This window comes from Panthera tigris, chromosome E3 (genome assembly GCF_018350195.1).
Source record: "Panthera tigris isolate Pti1 chromosome E3, P.tigris_Pti1_mat1.1, whole genome shotgun sequence".
NCBI classification, from domain to species: Eukaryota; Metazoa; Chordata; class Mammalia; order Carnivora; family Felidae; genus Panthera; species Panthera tigris.
In genome coordinates this window covers 34,267,520-34,288,736 of record NC_056675.1, presented here as the reverse complement: position 1 = coordinate 34,288,736, position 21,217 = coordinate 34,267,520, and the positions used below count along the sequence as shown (strand labels likewise).

Here is a 21,217-nt window from a genome sequence, read left to right as displayed (position 1 = left end):
AACAAGTACCCAGCAAGGGTCCGCTGTGATGATGCTCACGACACAGGAAGGGGAGGTCACCGTGAAGTGAAGCCACACAAGGAGGAGGATGTCACGGTAAGGGTGATGGTGTCATGGTGAGGACGGTGGTAGGGTCATCTCACGACCCCCAAACCTGCACTTACCGAGGAATCTTCTGAATCTTACAAGAACAGGTTCAAAACCTCAGCTGTGCGCTGGAACCATCCAGAGAGTTCTCTGCCTCCAGATGCCATCAGAGCAAGGATGCAGCCCGGGGCACAGGGCTTTTAAACGATGCCCAGGTGATTCTAATGTGTGGTAAGGTGACAATCACCCCTGTCACTTAGCAAATCGTCCAGAGTGATGTCATACACACAGTGGTCCCGGGCCAGTAGCATCCCCATCACCCGGGAGCTGGTCAGCAATGTGAATTCCTGGGTCCCACCAGGACCTCCCGACTGGCTCTTTCGGCCCCTGGGGAGGGCAGCCCCCAGGGGGGTTTGGACACCGAGAAGAGTCTCGCACGCTCCGGTGTGAGCAGAGCCACCCCAGGGGATTCAGATATGCGGACACTTTGGGCACCCCCATTCCCATGGCCTGGAAAACCAGGAAGAAAGGAGGGATGGAATGTCCTGGGGGAGGGAGGAAGGGATACAAGGAGTCCCTGAAGATCGCCCCGTCGGCAAACTCCATGGGAATCTGTCACCTCACATCCTAGACCCACCCCCAGCGCCTACACTGACAAAGGCCCACGTCACCCCCAGACTTATGTTTGCCTAGAAGGAGCCAGGCTTCCCTGGAGAACACTCCATGCCAACAGGCCCACGCAGGTGGGCACCATCCCCCACCCACACCCACGAAGGCCACACGACAAGTAACGCTGTGTCATTACACAAGAGCTGGAAAAGTGTCACCAGGACTCGGTCCACGGCGGACTTCACACCTTGGACAGAAGACCGCGTGTGGGGACAGCAGGGCGGGGCGGGGGGGGGGGGGACACTTTACAACAAACACCTTCCTTCTGGAGGCATGTTAGAAATGCACAATTTCCTGAGGTGGCCCCTGCTCACTGTTTAAGTGCCGCTGACGACTGAGATGTGCCGATTCCTCGGGGGACCCTGCTTTCCGCATTCCCGGCGTGTGTGGACCTCGCCAGCCGTGGGCTTGCGGCCAGGGAAGCAGGCTCAGTCAACACACTCACGTGGAAACTAAGGGCGAAGACAACCGCCCAGGAGTTGTTGCTGCGTCTGTGAGGATGTTCTCGCCCACCGAGCGCGAACGTGCTCGTCGTTCTTCCCTCCCCGGGCGAGTCTGCTGACTGTTCCTTCCTGCAAACCCCAAGCCTGCCGATTCCTCTTCCCTCCCGTTGTGAGCGTGTCGGTGGTCCTCCCCGGCAACAGCGATGAAGCGACACGCAAGGGGACCAGCGCACTGACCACCAGAGGTCCTCAGGCCTTCACGTCCGGGACGATCGCGTGACATCTCAAAACACAGCCCCTGATCGCAGAATCTCTCCTCCAAGTGAGCCGGACTTACTCGAGCCCCGGGACTCCGGGCGGGACGAGCACGCACCCGGCTGACTTCGGCAGGACGTGTGCACGGCCTGGCTGGTGAGAAGCCCAGACTTCTGCTCTCGTCCCCTGCTTTCGCACCGCCCGCGCCCCCCCTGGGTTCCAGGTCGCAGCACAGCCACCCACAGCAAGCACCCTGCAGCCAGCCGCTAAACCGGCTCAGAGCAGCCGAGGGAAAGGACTGAGCACTGTCCCTGCAGCGAGGAAAACACCACCAGCTCGCTGTGCACCTTTCTGCAGCTCTCCTGACCTCTCTGGTCTCCCGTGTCCTTGGCAAAGAAGGCGAGCTGATCCACTGGGCAGGGGCGTGGGGTGAGGGCTGACGCAAAGGTGGGGGGGGGGGGGCCTGCGGACGCTGGGAGGCTCTGCTTACGATGAAGGGGGTGCGTTTGTCACTCCAGGTGATGGGGATTCTGCACTCCCGCAGCTCCCTCCGGCCCGCACGGACACACACGTGCACGGACACACAGACGCGCCAGGCCCGGCCGCACACATGGCACAAAGTCGACAGCCGGGTCCGGAGCTCAGTCCACAGCGGCTCTCGGGCTGAGGAGGAGGAGACTGCAGCCCCCCCCAACGGGTCCCGGCCGCCCCCGGCCAGCCCCTCCCTCCCAGCGGACCAGGCACCCGGGCTCAGACGGCCTGGTCCTGCCTCTGCCTCAGGCTGAGCACACGGGCTGCCACCACGAAGGCCACCCCGGTGAACAGCTCGGTGACGAAGCTGATCCAGCCCAGGGCCAGGGACCAGCCGAAGCGGATGTCCACCTGGTCCAGGAGGGCCTTCTCCTCCAGGAGACACAGTGCCTCCTGGAAGGCGGCGGCCGAGTACGCGATGTAGACGCTCATTCCAGCGAGGGTCACCAAGGCTGCGGGACAGGCAAAGGAGAGCAGATCAAACCCCGGGGCTCTGCGTCCTCCTCCTCCTGCTCCTCCCCCTCCCCCCCCCTTTCCCCGTCCCTTCTGCCCTCAAAAACTCCTGTCCGTCACCACATCTCAGCTCATGTTGATTCCAGGACCTCCCAGAGCAGGTCAAACCCCCTGTGGTTTCACAGCACCTCACGGCCCTCCGTCACTGTCCAGGTCAGAGGCGCATTTTGCATTTGTGAGATCACTGAGCTGACGTCCACCCCCCGACAACGGGCTATGAGTTTCAGGGGCCTCGTCCTGGATTCCCCCAGCACCCAGAACGGGGCTGGCACGCGGTGGGCCTCCATAGACCGTGAACTAGGGCAGTGCCATCCAGGGCCACAGCTGCTGGCCACAGGGGACGACTTAAACCAATTTAAACGAACCCCTCAGCCCTCCCGGGCATCCGCCACACCTCAAGTGCCCCACAGCCTGGTTCGAGGCTCCCCCTTGGCACAGCGCGGATCAGACTTCCCGCCACTGCAGAACGTACGACTGGCCAGCGTGGTTTCGAGAATTAGTCACTGAGTGAGCTATTAACGCCAGTATTGGTAACAGTAGTGGGTGATTGGAGGACATCTGAGCCTCACGGTATTTTCACGTCCAGACATTCTTTTTAGGTTTTTTCCTCCATGGACCCCAGGTGTGTGCATCACCTCTGTACTTGTTTTGTTTTGTTTTGTTTGTTTTGTTTTCAAGGAGGGAGGCCTTACGCTCCCAGCCTCGCGCTGGAGCCCATCTTTGAAAGGCTCTGGTCTGCCAGACCACAGGGATGACAGGCATTGCCCATTTTTTAAGCAAGCATCAAGCAGGATCTGTCAGGACATCAGAGAGACACGAAGACCAAGGGTCTCCAGCCAACCCACAGCCCTCAAGCGGAAGCTGTCAGCGTCTTCTGTGAAACCAGGAAAGCAATCCTGAGGATCTGCCCCTGCCCTCTGCTTCTCTCTTGGGGCCACAGACCCAGGGACCCTGGGCCAAAACCATTCGCCCCACCCAGCTATGTGGACAGGATGTCACATATGGACATCCCCATGTCACAGATGGGGAAACCGAGACCCAGAGAGGGAATGGGACGCCCGCCCCACCCACCCCTGCCGAGGGTTCATGCACATCCCCTTCCGAAGCCCGCGCTCCACGCATGGGGGCACCTACCTCCAAAGAGGAAGAGGGTCCCCGTGAGCAGGAGGAGGATGGAGACTCGAAGGAGGAAGCTCAGAAACCCCGTCATCCCCCCAAAAACCATCAGGATAAGGCTGAGCGGCAGCAGAATCACAAATGTCCCATGCATGGCTTAGAAGAGAGAGGAGGACAGCGGGCAGAGGAGGGTTAGCAACATCCTGCAGTCAATCAACAAACACTGTGTACCACCTAGGGGCCAGGCCCCGGGTGCTGGGAGCAAAAATTAACAGCGTTGTTACTACCGTGTCAAGACCTCACTCTTTTTCATGGCTGAGTAATATTCCCTCGTCTAAATGAAATTAAGAGAAAGATACAAACCATCCGATTTCACTGATGTAGAATCTAAAAGACAAGTGAATGAGCAAACAGAAAACACTTTCATGCCCAGAACAAACTGGTGGCTGCCAGAAAGGGGGGGGGGGACAAGTCACATAAAGGGAGTTAAGAGGTACACACTCCCAAGTATAAGATAAATGAGTCACTGCATGGGGACTATAGTCATTAAAACTGTAGTAACGTTGTATGGAGACAGATGGTGACTACACCTGTCATGATGTACAGAATTGTCAGATCCCTATGTTGTACCCCTGACACTAATATATTTTTAAAAACTTTTTTAGTGTTTATTTATTTTTGAGGGAGAGAGAGACAGAGCGTGAGTGGGGGCGGGGCAGAGAGAGAGGGAGGCACAGAATCCGAAGCCGGCTCCAGGGTCCGAGCTGTCAGCACAGAGCCCCACGCGGGGCTCGAACTCACGAACTCTGAGATTGTGACCTGAGCCGAAGTGGGACGCTCAACCGACTGGGCCACCCAGGCGCCCCTCCCCCGACACTAATATAATGCTGTATGTCAAGCAAGCACACGAGTGGTTAAAACGATGGACCTGAGAGCCAGATGCTCTGCATCTGAATTCAGGCTATGGGGCCATGGGCCTGTCACTTAACTCCACAGAACCTCCCTGTCCACATCTGTGAAACGGAGGCAATAATATGGGACTCACAGTATTACCATAAGGACAGCGTGCGTGAAGATGATGGGCAGCGCAGGAAAGCGTAACCATGTGGTAAGCACTAGATAGATGGTGACCTTGCCAGTAGTAACAATGAGGGAGACAATAATCCGGTCCGACACCCACTGTGACCAGATCACCTTGTCTTCAACCCTCTAAATGCTACCAGCCCTGGCAAGTCAAGGAAACAAGACCGGCCTCCCTTCTTCCTTCCTTCCTTCCTTCCTTCCTTCCTTCCTTCCTTCCTTCCTTCCCTCCTTCCTTCCTTCCTTAAGGAAAAGTCTTGGGCCAGTAAGTAAGATCTGTGGCCCTGTATGGCATTGCCTCCCTCCTTCCTTCCTTCCTTCCTTCCTTCCTTCCTTCCTTCCTTAAGGAAAAGTCTTGGGCCAGTAAGTAAGATCTGTGGCCCTGTATGGCATTGCCTCCAGACTATGGCTGGGAAGGGAAATCATTTCTCATTTAGAAATTAATGAGGTTTCCTGGGGCGGGTTCAGCCCGGCGGCACGGTGTGTGAGTTTCCCCAGACACGCCGCAAGCTGACTTGACGTACACGTTCAATTAAATGTCTGGGTAAGAACAGGCTTCCTGTGGGAGAGTTGTAAAATCTCCTGCTGAAGTCTGGCTGAGCTTCTTGTGGGGTGTGAGCGTGTGTGTGTGTGTGTGTGTGTGTGTGTGTGTGTGTGTGTGTGTGTTCTAGTCTTTGTTATTTCCAGAGCCACAGACGTGGGGCATGAATATTGATTCTGAGTTCTGTTCCCCTTAGAAATGTATCCACTTCTGGGGAGGCTGGGTGGCTCAGTCAGTTGAGCATCCAACTTCAGCTCAGGTCATGATCTCATGGTTGGTGGGTTCGAGCCCTGTGTCTGGCTCTGTGCTGACAGCTCAGAGCCTGGAGCCTGCTTCCGATTCTGTGTCTCCCTCTCTCTCTGCCTCTCTCTCTCTCTCTCTCTCAGAAGTAAATAAACTTAAAAAAATTTTTTTTTAAGATCCTGAACTTAATTACATGTACAAGGACACTGTTTACAAATAAGGTCACATCTCCACGGACCAGGGGTTAGGACATGGATGTATCTTTCTTTTTTGGGGGGAGAGGGGGTGACACCTTCCAATCCAGTACAGTGTTTATGGTAGCAGCTCAACAGATCGTAGCTAAGATTACTACATAGAATTAATAATAATCATCATAAATGTTGACAGGTCATTGTTTTATCAAGGGCAAATGTGTGTCCAAGGGCAAGAGGCCTTTCAATATAGAAGTGCTTTGTGGCAAGTAAAGAGAAGAGCAAATACAGAAAGAGGCAAAAATGTTCATGCCAAGGAAAAGATTATTGTGATCATCCCGTTTTCACACTGTTCAAAGAACTGCTCACTGGGAAAACCAGGCTTCCAATTCCACAATGCCAGCGAGGTCAGGCAGCCCCAGGGTGGTTACCCAAGTAATAGTCGTGCTCTTAAAGAAAGCAGAGACACAACTCTCTCCAGAAATATCCAAAGCACTGGCAAAAGAAGAAAATCTCAGGAACCATCTCCCAAAGGGGGAAATGTCACACTGACTTTATTTTCAAACCTTGTCAAAGCGACGCTGAGCCCCAGGAAGGGCTCAGAGATATTCAATCCTACCGTGCCTTGTAAGGAAGTGAATTTTTTTTTTTAATTTGAAGGAAAAATAAGATTAAAAGAGAGAGGGAGGCAAACCAAAAGAGACTCTTAAATACAGACAACAAGCTGAGGGTTGATGGAGGGGAGGTGGGTTGGGGATGGGCTAGATGGGCGATGGGCATTAGGAGGGCACTTGTTGGGACGAGCACTGGGTGTTGTATGTAAGTGATGAATCACTAAATTCTACTCCTGAAGTCATTATTACACTATATGTTAATTAAATTGGATTTAAATTTTTAAAAAATTTTTTAAAAAGAAACAAATTTTTACATATTTGTCCTTGAATCTGTTGTGACCACACACAACTCGGTCCTTTTGAGAACAGAGATGACATCGTGCAACCCAAGGTGCATTACTGTGATGCGGGCAAAGCAGGGCTCTACAAGCAAAGACCTGGGTTCAATTCCCGACTCTACCTGTACCCAGGTGAATGTCATTGTCTCCCAAAAGCCTGCTTCCTCTCCTGTCCGTTGGACCAAGGGCTTTGACTTTGCCAAGCTGTTAATGAGCGCCAAGTGTGAGAATAACTGTTTCCTTCTTGCCCTCCAGCATCCTGGGCTCCACCAGGTAAGAAGTGTGATTCCCATTTCACTGATGAGGAAAGTGAGGTTCAAGACACGCAGCTCAGTTCCTCAAGGTGGAGCAGCGGAGATGGAACAGCCAAGGAGGCTGACAAAGGGGTGGTAAGATGGGCGTTTCACCCAGCCTGGGGATTAGGAAGGTCTCTCAGGGCTGCAAAAGAGGTCTGGACCTAAGGTCAGACGAGAAGGTGTGGGGCAGGCGTTCCTGAACGAGGGGACAGAAAGCACCAAATCCAGGAAGCCGGAGTTATCTGGAAGCATCCGCACATCCCAGCTCTTGCAGCTGGAGAGCCAGGGGGCGCTCACCAAGGTCCCAGGAGCCATGCTAAGGAGAAATCCAACCACCCGGGGGGCGTCCTCCTGGGGCTTGCTCTAGAGCAAACACAACAACATTGTTCTTCCAAGAAACGAAGACGAGAGCGGTGTGGCCACCACCTCAACCCCTCCTTCGTCCTCTCCTCCCCAGAGCGAACCTCTTGTCAGTGCTTGGATGTACATACTTCCAGTCTTCTTTCCATATGTTTACGTATCTTACCTGTCTCTCTAATTCTAAAGGGCACCCTTCAATCCGAAAACATCATGTGTTGGACCTTCCACAGCATCTCAGACTTACAATGGCCGTGTTGCTTCCTTTCCTAATGGCACGTAAATAAAGGTACATCTTATTGTTTTTGGGCCGTACTCATAGCAAAGAGATCGTGTTGGGAATAGCATCACACTACCCATAACACTCTGGAACTTGCTTTATTCGCTCCACGGTATTTCTTGGCGTTTTATCCACATTAGTATACTCTTCTTTACGGATTTACATCATCTTCCGAAGAATAAACATACCACAGGCAGACACGTAGCATATCTCCACCCAAGAGCACTGAGGTCGTACCTTGTTCTCTGCTGTTACAAACGCGGTTTGGGTGAGCCTCTTCTTAGAAACCTCGTAGTAGGATCCCAAGAAATGGAACCACTTCGAATATGAATCTTTTGTTTCCTTGTTCATTTATTTTTTTATTTTATTTTATTTTTTTTATTATATGAAATTTATTGTCAAATTAGTTTCCATACAACACCCAGGGCTCATCGCAAAAGATGCCCTCTTCAATGCCCATCACCTACCCTCCCCTCCTTCCCACCCTCCATCAACCCTCAGTTTGTTCTCAGTTTTTAAGAGTCTCTTATGCTTTGGCTCTCTCTCCCACTCTAACCTCTTTTTTTCCTTTGTTTTTCCTTCCCCTCCCCCATGGGTTTCTGTTAAGCTTCTCAGGATCCACATAAGAGTGAAACCATATGGTATCTGTCTTTCTCTGTATGACTTATTGCACTTAGTATCACACTCTCCAGTTCCATCCACGTTGCTACAAAAGGCCATATTTCATTCTTTCTCATTGCCACGTAGTACTCCATTGTGTATATAAACCACAATTTCTTTATCCATTCATCAGTTGATGGACATTTAGGCTCTTTCCATAATTTGGCTATTGTTGAGAGTGCTGCTATAAACATTGGGGTACAAGTGCCCCTATGCATCAGTACTCCTGTATCCCTTGGGTCAATTCCTAGCAGTGCTATTGCTGGTCATAGGGTAGGTCTATTTTTAATTTTGGGGGGAACCGCCACACTGTTTTCCAGAGTGGCTCCTTGTTCGTTTAAAGTGTATACTTGACTTTCAACAGGCACCCCAAGAGGCAGCCAAGAGGGCCTTTGTGCCCGGAGATGCTGAAACCCTCCTGCCTACCACACAGCTATGCATAAGTCACACTGAGAATTTCCCCCTGGATTCAGGCAGCCTCTGAATGCCATTATGTCCCCAATCCCTTTCTTTCTGTCCCCCACCATCTCTACTCTTGAAATCTGCACCAAGCATCATGGGAGGGCTGGTTTTAATTTTCCACACCACTGCAACAGCTGGGTACCCAGAAGGACTGGAGATCCAGTCTTGTGATTTTTCCAACATCACCTCCTCAGAGGACAAGCAGGCCAGGCCTCTGGCCCTCCGTCCAGCTTCTGCCCCTGCTGTGCTGTGTTGGGCGAGGCGTTTGGCCTCTCCATGTCTGAAGCATTTGGCTGTAGGAGGATCAGTCTGACCTTTTTCCTGGCTCTTAGGAGATGCAGCCAAAGTAAGGAACAGGCAGGACATGAGGTGTGTGTTAGAAGCACTTTCTAGGGGCACCTGGGGGGCTCAGTCAGTTGAGCATCTGACTTCAGCTCAAGTCATGAGTTCGAGCCTCACATCGGGCTCTCTACTGTCAGCATGGAGCCCACCTCAGATCCTCTGTTCCTCTCTCTCTGCACCTCCCCCACTCACGCTCTCTCTTTCTCTCTCAAAAATAAAAAATAGAGGGGCGCCTGGGTGGCTTAGTCAGTTAAGCGTCCGACTTTGGCTCAGGTCACAGTCTCACGGTTCGTGGGTTTGAGCCCCGCGTTGGGCTTTGTGCTGACAGCTCAGAGCCTGGAGCCTGTTTCAGATTCTGTGTCTCTGTCTTTCTCTGCCCCTCCCCAGCTCATTCTCTCTCTCTCTCAAAAATAAATAAACATTAAAACTTTTAAAATACATAAAAGAAGAAAAAACCAGACCCACTTTCCACGCTGTCTCCAGAAACACCGGCCTTCCAGCTGTCTGTGGACCTCCCCCACCACCCCAAATCTACTGCACAGCTCTGCTCATGCTAAGCCTCCTGGTAATCTCGATCTGATTCCTTGTCAGAAGAGGCAGTGTAGGATGGGGACTCTGAATCCAGGAAAGAGCCAAAAGCTCCTCTTCTGGACTCCGATGGCCTTGGGCTCAGCATGCTCACATTACGTGGGAATAGTACTCAGTGTCGTCTCATTCTCAAAGGGTAGCAACGGCCTGGATTCAATTCCCAGACCTACCTGTTACTGTGCAAACTTTGATAACTTACCTAACCTCTCTGTGCTTCAGTTTCCTCATTTGAAAAGTGAGGGTTATAATAAAAGTTCCTGCCTTGTGAGACTGTCGTGAAGATTAAGTGAGGTGATATATGCAAAGTGCTCAGAATAGCATCGGGCACATGCGACTGTTCCATAAATGTTGGCTGTTTCTCTCGCTGTCCTTCAACCACTCCACGGAAAGGTGACCCTGCTTCGTTCCCTTTGTACACCTGCTACTATTTGAAACAAGTTTACGTTTATTTAGTCACTGGCCCGTGTGTTTATATCTGCCTTCTGCGCTAGACTCTAAACTCTGTGTGAGATGCACCTGTCTCCTCATGTTCTAGCCCCCCGCCCGTCTAGCCCAGTGTGAGAAGGAATACTTATGGACTAAGTCTCTAGTGATTAGCTCCATTTTACAGATGAGAAGCCTGAGGCTCAGGGAGGCAATGTGACTTAGAGCAGGAGGAGGCGACATTAATTGAGCTCCCACTATGCATGGTGTGACTATGCTGCTTTGCTTATGTGATCTCATTCCATCTCAAAGCAGCCCATTTATGGAAGCAGGGGACCTGCCAGAAGTCACACAGCTGGTCAGATGTGGGGACCCCCATCTATGACAGGACTGGCCCTGCTCCTATCCCAAGTTACAAGCGCCGACTCTGCCCGGCCAATCACCACATCCCATCCCCTCAGCCACAATGATTGGCTCAGACCTGGGCTTGTGATCCAATGTGGCCCAATAAGAAGCCTATTTGGAAGTTTCTGCAGACTTTTGGGAAACAGAGAGCCTCCTGCCGCTTGGGTTGCTGAGACTGGAGAGGACTTGTTGAAAACAGGACCCAAACAGAAGCAAAGCGCAGAGAGGAGAAGAAAGAAATTGAGTTTAGCTCTCTGGATCCCAGCACACTTGAACTTTTCAAGCGGACCAAGAATTCCTCTTCTTGTTTAAACAAGGATGATTTGTGTTTCACCAAAAGACTCCTGGCTGATGCAGCTAGCCTGGTTGTTTCTAGATTATGGCTCTTTTTTCGACACGGTATGCAATCTGACGAGCCCCTCCCCCCCAAAAAAAAATAATTCCAGTCCCCGGCCAAGCAACCAAACCCATGCCAACCCCAGAGCTAATCTAGAAGACAAAACATCCAAGCAAGGTGGGTTTTTAGCAGGCGCTGGAGTGGTCTGCCTGCTTGGGTTTCCTTGCAGGAAAAAACCCAAGACTCCTTCCCCAGACACTCCCACTGGGATTTGTCTAGGAAGCTGACTTGGAGAACGTGCTGCTTTGACAACTGTCCTGTCTCGTCTACGACCTCAAAAGCAAGTCCTCGAAGGAAAGGAACATCTTCACATAACAAAAGAGCCTGGCCAAGATTCACGGTTCATTCTGGGGATAAAGGGAGTCTGAGAAAAGGCTCTTTCTGGGGGTGGTGTGCAACGAGCATGCGGTCTGAAGGGGCAGCCTTCATGGTGTAACAGCAACTCCGACTCAAGGTGGACTCATGGAGCACAGGCACCGCTGAGGCTCCTCAAACGCACCCGCCCGTCCCATCCTCCCCGCATCCTCATGAAGAGAGATGGCTGGTATGCCCACTTTGCCAATGAGGGAACTGAGGCTCGGAGAGGTTAAGACACCTGTCCCAGGAGCACAGGGTGTCCACCCACCTCCCTCACGTCAAGGCCAGGAACTCTTGATTATTCTTGAAATGATGCTCTAGGAACACCGAACATTGATTCTGCTCTGCCTGGGGCTGAAGACAGAGTTCCCTCGTCTCCCACATATTTCAAGGGTCTAGGGGAACATCTCCTTCACTGGGACCTTATGCAGTGGGACTGGGTTCTATCACCTCATGAGAGCCAACAGCTAAGTTTTTGGGATTTTGGGGAGCCAGTTGACATCATGTTGACAGCTTGAAACATCTACACCACAGAAATCGGCAAATGCTTCAAATCAAACCAGGAGACTCCCTCCTTCCCCAGAAAGACCATTGTTAACTCTTTCCCGGCACACCACCGGACTTCGGAGAAAGGGTCTGTTTCACTGACATATTTATTCATTTATGTTCCACTTCTAACATACTATAATATAGTCATTCTCACCCCTGCTCAGCAAATCTTGGCTTTGACCCCACTCCATGCCAGGTTCTGTGCTAAATATTGGGCATCAAGCTGAGGCAAGACAGACATGGTCCCTGACCTCATGTTTTCATCGTCTAATGAGGGAGCCAGACTTTGACTCAAAAACTGTCACAAAACCTGTGCTATGAGTAGAAGCTGAGCAAGTCAAGCTGGCAGGACGGGAGCAGGGAGAGTTCAGGCAGAGGAAATAGCACGTGCAAAGTCCCAGCGGCAGGAGGAAATTTAGCACATCCTAGCCAGAGAAAAAGAGCAAGGGGGAGAAGGGAATTGGAGAGGCACCCTGGCCAGTGACTTCACCTTTGTCCCCAAGCCTCAACAAGCCTACCCAGAGCTACTCACATTTCTCAGGGTCTATGGAGCTTAGCCCTCATTGCCTCATCAGATTCTTTCTATGGTACCTCCCTGAAAAATGAAGGCAATAATGGAGATGATACTAACTCCATAGCACAGCAGGTGCACACTAAATGAAAACATAGATGGAAAGCATTCAGCTCCATGTCTGGTCCACTGCGAGTCTCGGTGAACGAACTGAACTATTATGTTCATTTCCCCTGGAGGGAGGGGGCTGCTCTCTGCCTCTTGATTGCCTTTCTTGAATCATTGCACAAATCCAAGCGCTTGTTCTCAGCACTGAGGATACAAATAAGGCCGACACGGGGCGTGCCTTCGGATCTATGGGCTAAGATCTCTCTTTGCAGCATTCAGGTCCCCAGGCTGGTTTAGGTGTCTCTTCCACCCCGCACCCCCGCTGCTTGTCACTCTGAAATGTGACTGTGCATTTCTACATCTGTCTCCGCAGCTAGTATCTGAGCTCCTGGAGGGCATGACCTAGGTCTTAATTGTCAGCATGATGCCTGGCACATAGAAAGCCTGAGATGAACGTTTGTCGAATGAATTCTAAACCACACGATGTAACCTGTGGAGCAAGAGAGGCCCCGCCCCTGCCCCTCACTCCCCTCCCCGCCCCTGCCCCTCACTCCCCTCCCCGCCCCGGCCCCGTACCGGAGCGCCCCCTCCGCAGTGCCCTGGCCCCGCTCTTTGGAGGAGAGCCCCAAACCTGGCGTCCAGACCCGGGATTCTCCCCCGATCCCCTACCTCCCGGGACTCACTGAGAAGTTGCCGGCTTGAGTCGCTGACGGTCACGTTTTCCTGCCAGAAGGGGTTCATCAGCGGCGCACACGGGCTCTGGACTAGATGGGGCGGAGGAATCAGCGGCTGCGGGTTCGGAGCGGGGACCCCAGCCGGTGGCCTCGCCCCCCGCGCCCACCCTGGCTGCCGCCCCGGGGGGAGGATCGTGCGGAGCCCGGAGCAGCTGCGGCCGGAACCAGCCCCGCTCTGCAGCCCCCCGCCCACCTGGCCCGGGCCCAGACCCCCCGTTTTGCGCCTTGGGGCGGCGGGGGGTGGGTGGGGGGCAGGGGAAGAGCTGCGAGCCCGGCAACAGGTCCCCGGCGGGCGCGCAGCGCGCAGGGTCCCCGCGCTCAGCCTTACCCCGGCAGGTGCGCCAGAGGCCGGAGTGCGAGCTCAGAGGTTCGAGCTGGCTGCGGTTGGCGGCCCCCGCCCGGCCCCGCACGCCCGGGCCGCCCCGCTCCAGCCGCTCCGTGTCAATGATGTACCAGAAGTCCGTGCCGATGGCGGCCGCCAGGAGCACGAAGCTGAGCGCCCCGGTCAGCGCCGCCGCGCCCGCCAGCGCGCCCAGGTGCACCCGCATGGCGCAGCCGGGACCGCCGCCCGCGGCTCCCAGCTCCGGCTCCCCAGCCTCGGGGCTCGGAGCCGCGCGGGCCTGCCGTCCGCCAGCCCTCCCTCCGGCCCTGGCTCCGCCCTCAGACCCTCACCTGCGCCCGCAGACCTGCCAGCGCCCCTCCCTCAACCGCCCCGGCCTCGCGGGGCCACCGCCACTCTCAGACCCCGCACCCGAGACCTCGGCCTTCCTCCTCCGCCTTCAGACCCCCATCCGAGCCCTCATCCCTCCCCTTGGACCTCCCCCCGCCTCGCTCGGACCCCACCCCAGCCCTCCACTCCCACCCCCGACTTTCCTCCCAGGCTCTCTTCCCTCTGTCCGGCCGTCACCCAGTCTGCCCTGCCTGGCCCTTTCCGCCCCAGCCCTCCCGGCTCTCCCCACTTGCAGCCACACGTGCTCGGGGCCTTCCCCCTCCTGCCCCCCGTCCCTCGTCCGGACAAGTATGGAAGTTCTCGGCGGCGGACTGCAGGAGGGCAGCCCTCCCACAACCTGGGAGGAAGGCAGCGGGGCCTCGCGGGCCTGGCAGTCTTCAACAGCCCCTCTTCCTCCAAAACCCACCTCTGGTTGATATTTCTAGGTCGACCGCAGAGGCAAAAGGCGGGCCCATTTTTCATGAAAGTTTTTTAAAGCGATGGGCTAGGCCAGGTGCTCTGAGCCTATCGCCTCCCCTGCCTCTTGGCGGAAGACCTCCATCACTGCCACCACCATCACCACCATCACCATCCTCTTCTTTTTTTTTTTTTTTTAATTTTTTTTTAACGTTTATTTATTTTTGAGACACAGAGAGACAGAGCATGAACAGGGGAGGGGCAGAGAGAGAGGGAGACACAGAATCTGAAACAGGCTCCGGGCTCTGAGCCGTCAGCACAGAGCCCGACGCGGGGCTCGAACTCACGGACCGCGAGATCGTGACCTGAGCTGAAGTCGGCCGCTTAACCGACTGAGCCACCCAGGCGCCCACTCCTGTGACACATTCTTGAAGAAACATTGTGCCAAGACTCTGCAACTGATAAACTGGACAGAGAATCATTCAACAGAGTGTCCTTAGAACAGGGTGCCATGAGAGAAAAGAACAGGAGGAGGTCATGTGGATTTGGAATCTAGGAGGTGACATGGGCACTGACACGTGAAGCATGGCAAGTCATTTCACACCCAGGACATGCCTTACACAAAGGGTTTAGTATATTCTAGAAAAACCAAAAGAAGACTAATCAGACGAGAACATAGTGAGAGAGAAGCTACTAGAGGGAAATGAGATTGGGGTACAGGTAGGGGCCAGGTCACTCCAGTCCTGAGGCCATGATGGAGCGTTGGGATCCTAGCTGCAGCCACTGAATGGGTTTGAGCGGAGAACTGAAACTTGAATTTACATTTTTTTAAACTTCACGCTCCACGCAGACTTTGGCACGGAGCAGAGACCATAGGGAGAGGCAGGAAGGGCAGCAAGGAGGTCGGTGATGAGGATGTAGCCGTAGAAGCAACAGGAGCTGCGGGCAGCTTGGGCTTGGGTGGTGATGGCAGTACACAGACAGTGAAGTGAATAGATAATCTGAAAATTCTGAGGAGGGCAGAGCTGGTAAGACTTGGTGACGGACAGGTCAGGAACCACTGTTTCCCTCGTTACTTTATTCTCCTTACCAACACCATCCCGACCCCCATCACTGGTATCTGTATCTTCGTCATCCACAGCACCTGCACCCTGAACAGCACGACCGCCAGCAAGAACACACCCTCCCCTTGACTGTGCACACCCTTCCCCTCGGTCACTGCCTCCACCACCGCCATGATGAGGACTGGCCTTTCCCACAACCAGCCCCAAACGAAGCCTTTGCTTTCAATTCCATCCCACTGTCGCTGTTGCCCTCGCTTGCAACATCATGAGATCAGCCCTCCCCTGTTACATCAGCACTAGGGAGGCAGGATGGAGGCGAAATTCAGTGAGGCTGGTCCCAGGCCCCCCAGTGGTGTCTTTAACGTTAAATCTCTTCTCTTCTCTTCTCTTCTCTTCTCTTCTCTTCTCTTCTCTTCTCTTCTCTTCTCTTCCTCTCTCTCTCTCTCTCTCTCTCTTTCTGTTGCTGTTCCCCTCTCTCTTGGCTTCATTCTTATGCAGACTCTCACTTGTTGGACCCCAGGGGTCCAGATGAGTGACCCCAGCCAAAAGAAAGAATCTCTTTTTCAATGGTGCCAGGCAAATTTCCAACACTGAAGCTGATCTCCCCATCTCTGACTCATCTCTGTGGGTAGGAGGGATAAAATGCCATGGTGGCCAAGCCCAGGTCACCTGTCCTTTCCTCGACCCAAGGTAAGGTGGATCAGTTTCCCCCCAACATTTGAGCTAAGAGGGGTCACGGCTATCCAATGCAGCAAGTAAAGTCAAATTTGAATTTCAGATAAACAATGAGTAGATACATAGTACAAGTATGTACCATGCAATATTTGGAATATACTTACACACACACACACACACACACACAAATTGTTTTCCAACCTGAAGTTCAAATTTAACTGAGCATCCTGTATCTTATCTGGCAAAAATCAGGTAGCTTCCCAAAGGAAAACCAAGGTGCTGTTACCGGAACCAGGAGAAGACCAGCACAGAAGATGCCCCCTCCGCCCAGCCTGTTCCCGTGTCTTCACCAGGTCTCACTTTCCTCAACCCCAAAAGGAAGACTTCTTCCAGGCCCCTTTATAAGGACAACTTGCTTGGTTTTCATCACTCTGTTGTTCCTGAGGATTTTAATATAATCTACCTAACTGTGCTCAGTCACTCTTAAAAAAAAAAAACAAAACACTAATGTTTTTCAATAAATAGGGAAAGGGGTGAAGCACATCAGACACAGGATGATATCATTACTCAGCCAGTCAACTGAAGAGGCATATGATAACATTGGAAGGCTCCTGAGGCAGAATCCAAACAAACCACAGCATTTAGAATTAAAGCCACACCGGGCACCATGCTGGGTCTGGGAGTGGCAGAGAACAACATCAGAGAGGGGGCTCCAGAGGTTGATTTTGAGTCTTAGATCAGCATCTTACAGGCCCTGAGAGCCCAGACAAGGTGCCTTCCTTCTCTGAGCCTCGGTTTCCTCAGCTGTAAAATGGGGGTACTCCTACCTACCATTCCCAGAAGGGGCACTATGAGGATGGGATAAGTGGGTGAGGTTGGTGGATGTAAAAGCACTTTGTAACCTCTGCAGAGTCAGAGCAATGTTACCATTAGTATGTGTGGAAAGCACTTTGAGATGGGGGTCGGAGGGACTGCAATTTAAGAATGTAAAGGAAAAATTTTTTTTAATTTTTTAGAGCGTATTTATTTAGAGAGAGAGAGAGAGAGAGAGAGAGAGCATGAGCAGAGGAGGGGCAGAGACAGAAGGAAAGAGAGAGAATCCCAAGCAGGCTTTGAGCTATCTGCGCCGAGCCCAATCCCATGAACTGGGACATCACACCCTGAGCTGAAACCAAGAGTCGGAGGCCTAAGTGACTGAGCCACCCAGGCGCCCCAAGGAGGAAATGTTTGAAAAGAAAGAGAAGAAGGGCAGAAAGGAGGGAGGATGTCAGGACGTCAAGAAGAAAGGTTACCTCTCATGACAAAGCTCCAGGCATCATGGGCAAGGACGCATTTTGTATTTAGTGGATTCTGGATTCGTGCAGCTCTGAGGGCCTGAGGCCCTGACTGCCTCGCCAGCCTCACACTCCCAGGCCTTGAACACGTGACATTCTTCCCTGCCTCTGGGTCCTCACACGTGCTGTTCCCTTTAACTGGAACACTCTTACCTCCACTTTTTTTTTTCTTGCTTGGTCTCGAAAATTACTTCTCTGGGGAGAAGCTGACACCCCAGCTTGGGTTAAAGGCTCTTACGATATGCCAGTTCAGGTGTGATGAATGTCCCACCATATCCTGTCCTGCACTCGGGTTCCTAGTTCGTGCCTGCAGCATCCTGCTATACACACCCAGCAACTCCCCACGTATGGACTCTTCTCCCCGGGCGTGAAGGGCTGGAACTGAGGGCAGGTGAAGGCCCCCAGGACAGCCGGCTCTGTCAGCCTCAGAGGAGGAGAAAGCTGCGAGGTTCCCAGGGCAGGTGAGCCCCACCCTCCTCCCCACTTGTACCACTGTGTCCTAGCATCACCCCCCAAAATAAAATTAGTTGCCCTCAAATCCCTATCTCAGGGTCTGTCTCAAAAGAAACCCAACCTGAGACATGCACTGAGACTCTCGAGTAGTCATCAATGACTAACGATGAAGTCATTTGCTACCTGTCTGCCTGCTCCTTTGGACACTCGGGCAGTACGGTAGATACTATAGGACAACTCATTCAACACCACCCTGATCCAACTCCCCCTTCACATTCCAGCCAGTGGTGGCCACGTGACAAAATTCTGACCAACGAGGTAGAAGCAGAGTCTGTTAGGAAGGTGAGCCCCAAGGTAAGGAAAAAAAAAAAAAAAGACCTTGGGAGGAGAAGGCTTTTGGTCCTCTTGGAATACAGATGTGATATCTGGAACTATAGCAGCCATCTTGCAGCCATGAGGATAAACCTCCTTGCAGGTGGCAAAACCAAGAAGATACAGAGTCACAGTCTCCGATAGCATTGTTGAATGGCTGCCCCATCCTTGAATTGCCTACCTCCAGAATACTCTCAGATGATAAAAATAAGACCCGATCTGTTGAAGCCACCGTTTCAAGATTGTCTGTATTTGCAGCTGAATGTTTTGTGAACCTATGCAGACAGGGATTATGTTGGTTCCACCCAATGCATATTACTGGCTTTTAGGCTCATGCATAATACACAGTAGACGTGCAATGCAGATTTGTCGACTTAATAAATGAATTCCACCCAAAAGTCTCTTCCTGCAAGCATGGAGTTTATTTTGTGTGGCAAACCCCGTAAGGAAGAAACTCAGGGCTGTAGACACACAGCCAGAATATCTGTGCAGTTATTAAGATTGTGATACTAGAGAGAAACGGTCTCTTTATTAAATCGCATGAGGTGTTCTACTGGCCAACTGGACTCCACACACCTGACCTGCTCATAACCATCTAAGTACAAAGCCTCCATTTGTCCATCAGAGACATCAACGAGCTGGTTACCACTCTTCCTATCCTATACGATGTAATTAGCTTCCAATGAAAAAGGATCAGTAACCCACTGGTCTAATTTCCCCATTACATCCCAGCACGAAGGCAGGCTGCCTTTTCTCTCCATTTCAGGGAACATCTTCCCAAATCGGAATAAAACTTCCTTGGCTAGACAGAAGCTGCTTCCAGAAGCAATGTGATAGGGAGAGCATTAGGACCAGGAGCCAGTATGTCTGGGGTCCAGCACCACCAGCCTGCTGAAAGATCCGGAGCTGGTTACTTCTCTCTGAGTAGCTTACATGCTGAACTGTTACATCGTGGCAGGTACATCAGGCGAGTTTCCTTTTTAACTCTTCACATTCATCCTATTAGAGAAACATGCCACACCTTTCCCCGGCCCCCACCCCCGGCCCCCCGCTTCATAAGTGGTACAATTGGTCTACAAAAAAAAACTGCACGAGATTAAGTTACACAATTCAGTGAGCTTAGAGATATGTATATGCTTGTGTTACCAGCACCACAACCAAGGTGAAAAACATATCCATCACCTTCCCCAAAAGTTTCCTCGTGCCCTTTTGTTTTTGGTTACGGTTTTGTTTTTGTTTTGTGGTAAGAACATTTAACCAGAGAGCTACCCTCTTAACAGAAGCTAATTCCACCTGGGACAACCCTCACACCCAGAAAAAAACACCCAGAAAAAAAAAAATGTTGAAGTTGGCCAGTCAAGTCGGCAGAGAAAACTGACTGTCACAGGGGGGGATGCCGAAGGGCATGAGGTTGCTTTTGGGGGTGAAACAAATGTCCTAAAATTAGACTATGACAATGGTCACACAACTCTGTAGATGTACTAAATATACATATGTGTGTGTGTGTGTGTGTGTGTGTGTATATATATATGTATATACACACATATGTATATACATATATGTACACATGTGTACATATACATATACACATGTGTATATGTATATAGACACATATATATACATATAGATACAGATAGGGATATTCACTGTATATACACATGAATATATATATATATATATATATATATATATATATGCAAATATATCCGTGCAAGTTTGTAAAAGCCACGTCCTAGACCTGCCCAGGCCTGAACAAAAGGCACGGGGAGGGAGGAGCTCGGGGAGGGAGGAGTTCATATTCCACCGAATATGGAACGAAGATACTCGTGGAGACAACAAGCTGAATGGCAGTGACCACAACAGCACGGCCGATGGAACGTGGATCTCTGCCACGCTCCAGACACGGCGGTTCCACCACCCCACCTCAGTAACACTGCCTTCTGGGGAGGGGCTGGGGGGAGAGGGGTGTTGCTCAGCCAGAGGTGGGGGCCCGTAACTGGCACAGGGGCTCTGCAGACAGATGGCTGGTGCAAACCCAGCCTGCAGCCCTTCCTAGCCTGGGACTTGGGCAAGGTCCAGAGCCTCTCCAAACCTCAACGTCTCCATCTGTAGAAAAGGGATAAGATGCCCCTGACCTTGGGATCGAGAGGCTGTGGCCTGGAATCGGGCAAGTAAAGTTCTGAGCAGAGACCCGGGTAGTTCATAGAAACAGCCGGTGACTGCTGGCCCCGGCTCCTAGCATGGGTGCCTGCTTTAGGAGACAGCCATAGCAGCTCAGAGTCTGACCCAGCAAGGTCACACAGCCAGGAAGGCATGTACCCGGGCTTGCAACCCAGGCCCGGCTCTAAACACAGAGGTCTAAACAATCTAAACCACTGGGTCTGACAACTTTGCCTGCCCCAGCCCTGCCCCCTGAAAGCATCTTTCCAGATCGTGAATGCCAGAAGTGCCTCATCAGCACTGGGCACCACCCTCCAGTCAGCTCCCCCCCAGCCCTCTGAGGCCAGGGCAAGCACAGGCCATGCCAGAAATTCACTGATACACATTCTGAACGGCACAAGGGGTGTGTCTGGAACCAGCGGGATCTCCAAGGTCATTTCCCCTCGAAACTGCCTGCTGCTGGGGCCACTGTCCCTCCCTTCCCTGGCAAGGACCTGCAGTAGAGGCTGTGAGAGACCGATGTCTCAGCACGGGGGCCACAGCATCAGCCAGAAGAGGAGAGAGGGACCCAAAAAGAAAGGGTACGGCCACTCAAGCCCTTACACAGGACAAGAACTTGGCCACATCTCTGTTCAGCCTGGCAAGCTCTAATTAACTGAGCAGCTACTGTGTGCCAGGCACTGAGGAAACAACAGGAATAGGACAAGGTCCCCTTTCTCAGCTGAGGACCTCGCAGTGTCCTGAGGGCCACAGAAAAGGGAAGGAATACATGTCACACGATGTAGCACATGTGGTCACAGAAGTTGACCAAAATCGTCCTATTTGATGACCGCTGCCATCTGTGGAGTGATCTAGAAATCCCGTACCAGGGTGTTCCGATAGACGACCCTGGGGGCTGTCCCCTGCACCTGCCACGCTGATGAGGACTTGGCTTCACAACAAA

At 52.3% G+C, this 21,217-nt stretch overlaps 1 protein-coding gene across 2 annotated transcripts; it reads right to left on the bottom strand.

Moving 5' to 3' along the window:
* Positions 1-2,204: 2,204 nt before the first annotated feature.
* Positions 2,205-13,638, bottom strand: TMEM114 (transmembrane protein 114). 2 transcript variants are annotated; one of them, XM_042972276.1, is made up of 4 exons: positions 13,419-13,638; positions 13,040-13,120; positions 3,633-3,770; positions 2,205-2,437 (listed from the first exon to the last, which is right to left on the bottom strand). In XM_042972276.1, the coding sequence occupies exons 1-4, from the start codon at positions 13,636-13,638 to the stop codon at positions 2,205-2,207; spliced, it is 672 nt and encodes a 223-aa protein (XP_042828210.1). The 2 variants fall into 2 exon arrangements, with proteins under 2 accessions (XP_042828210.1, XP_042828211.1); XM_042972277.1 differs by lacking the exon at positions 3,633-3,770.
* Between the last annotated feature and the right edge of the window lie 7,579 nt (positions 13,639-21,217).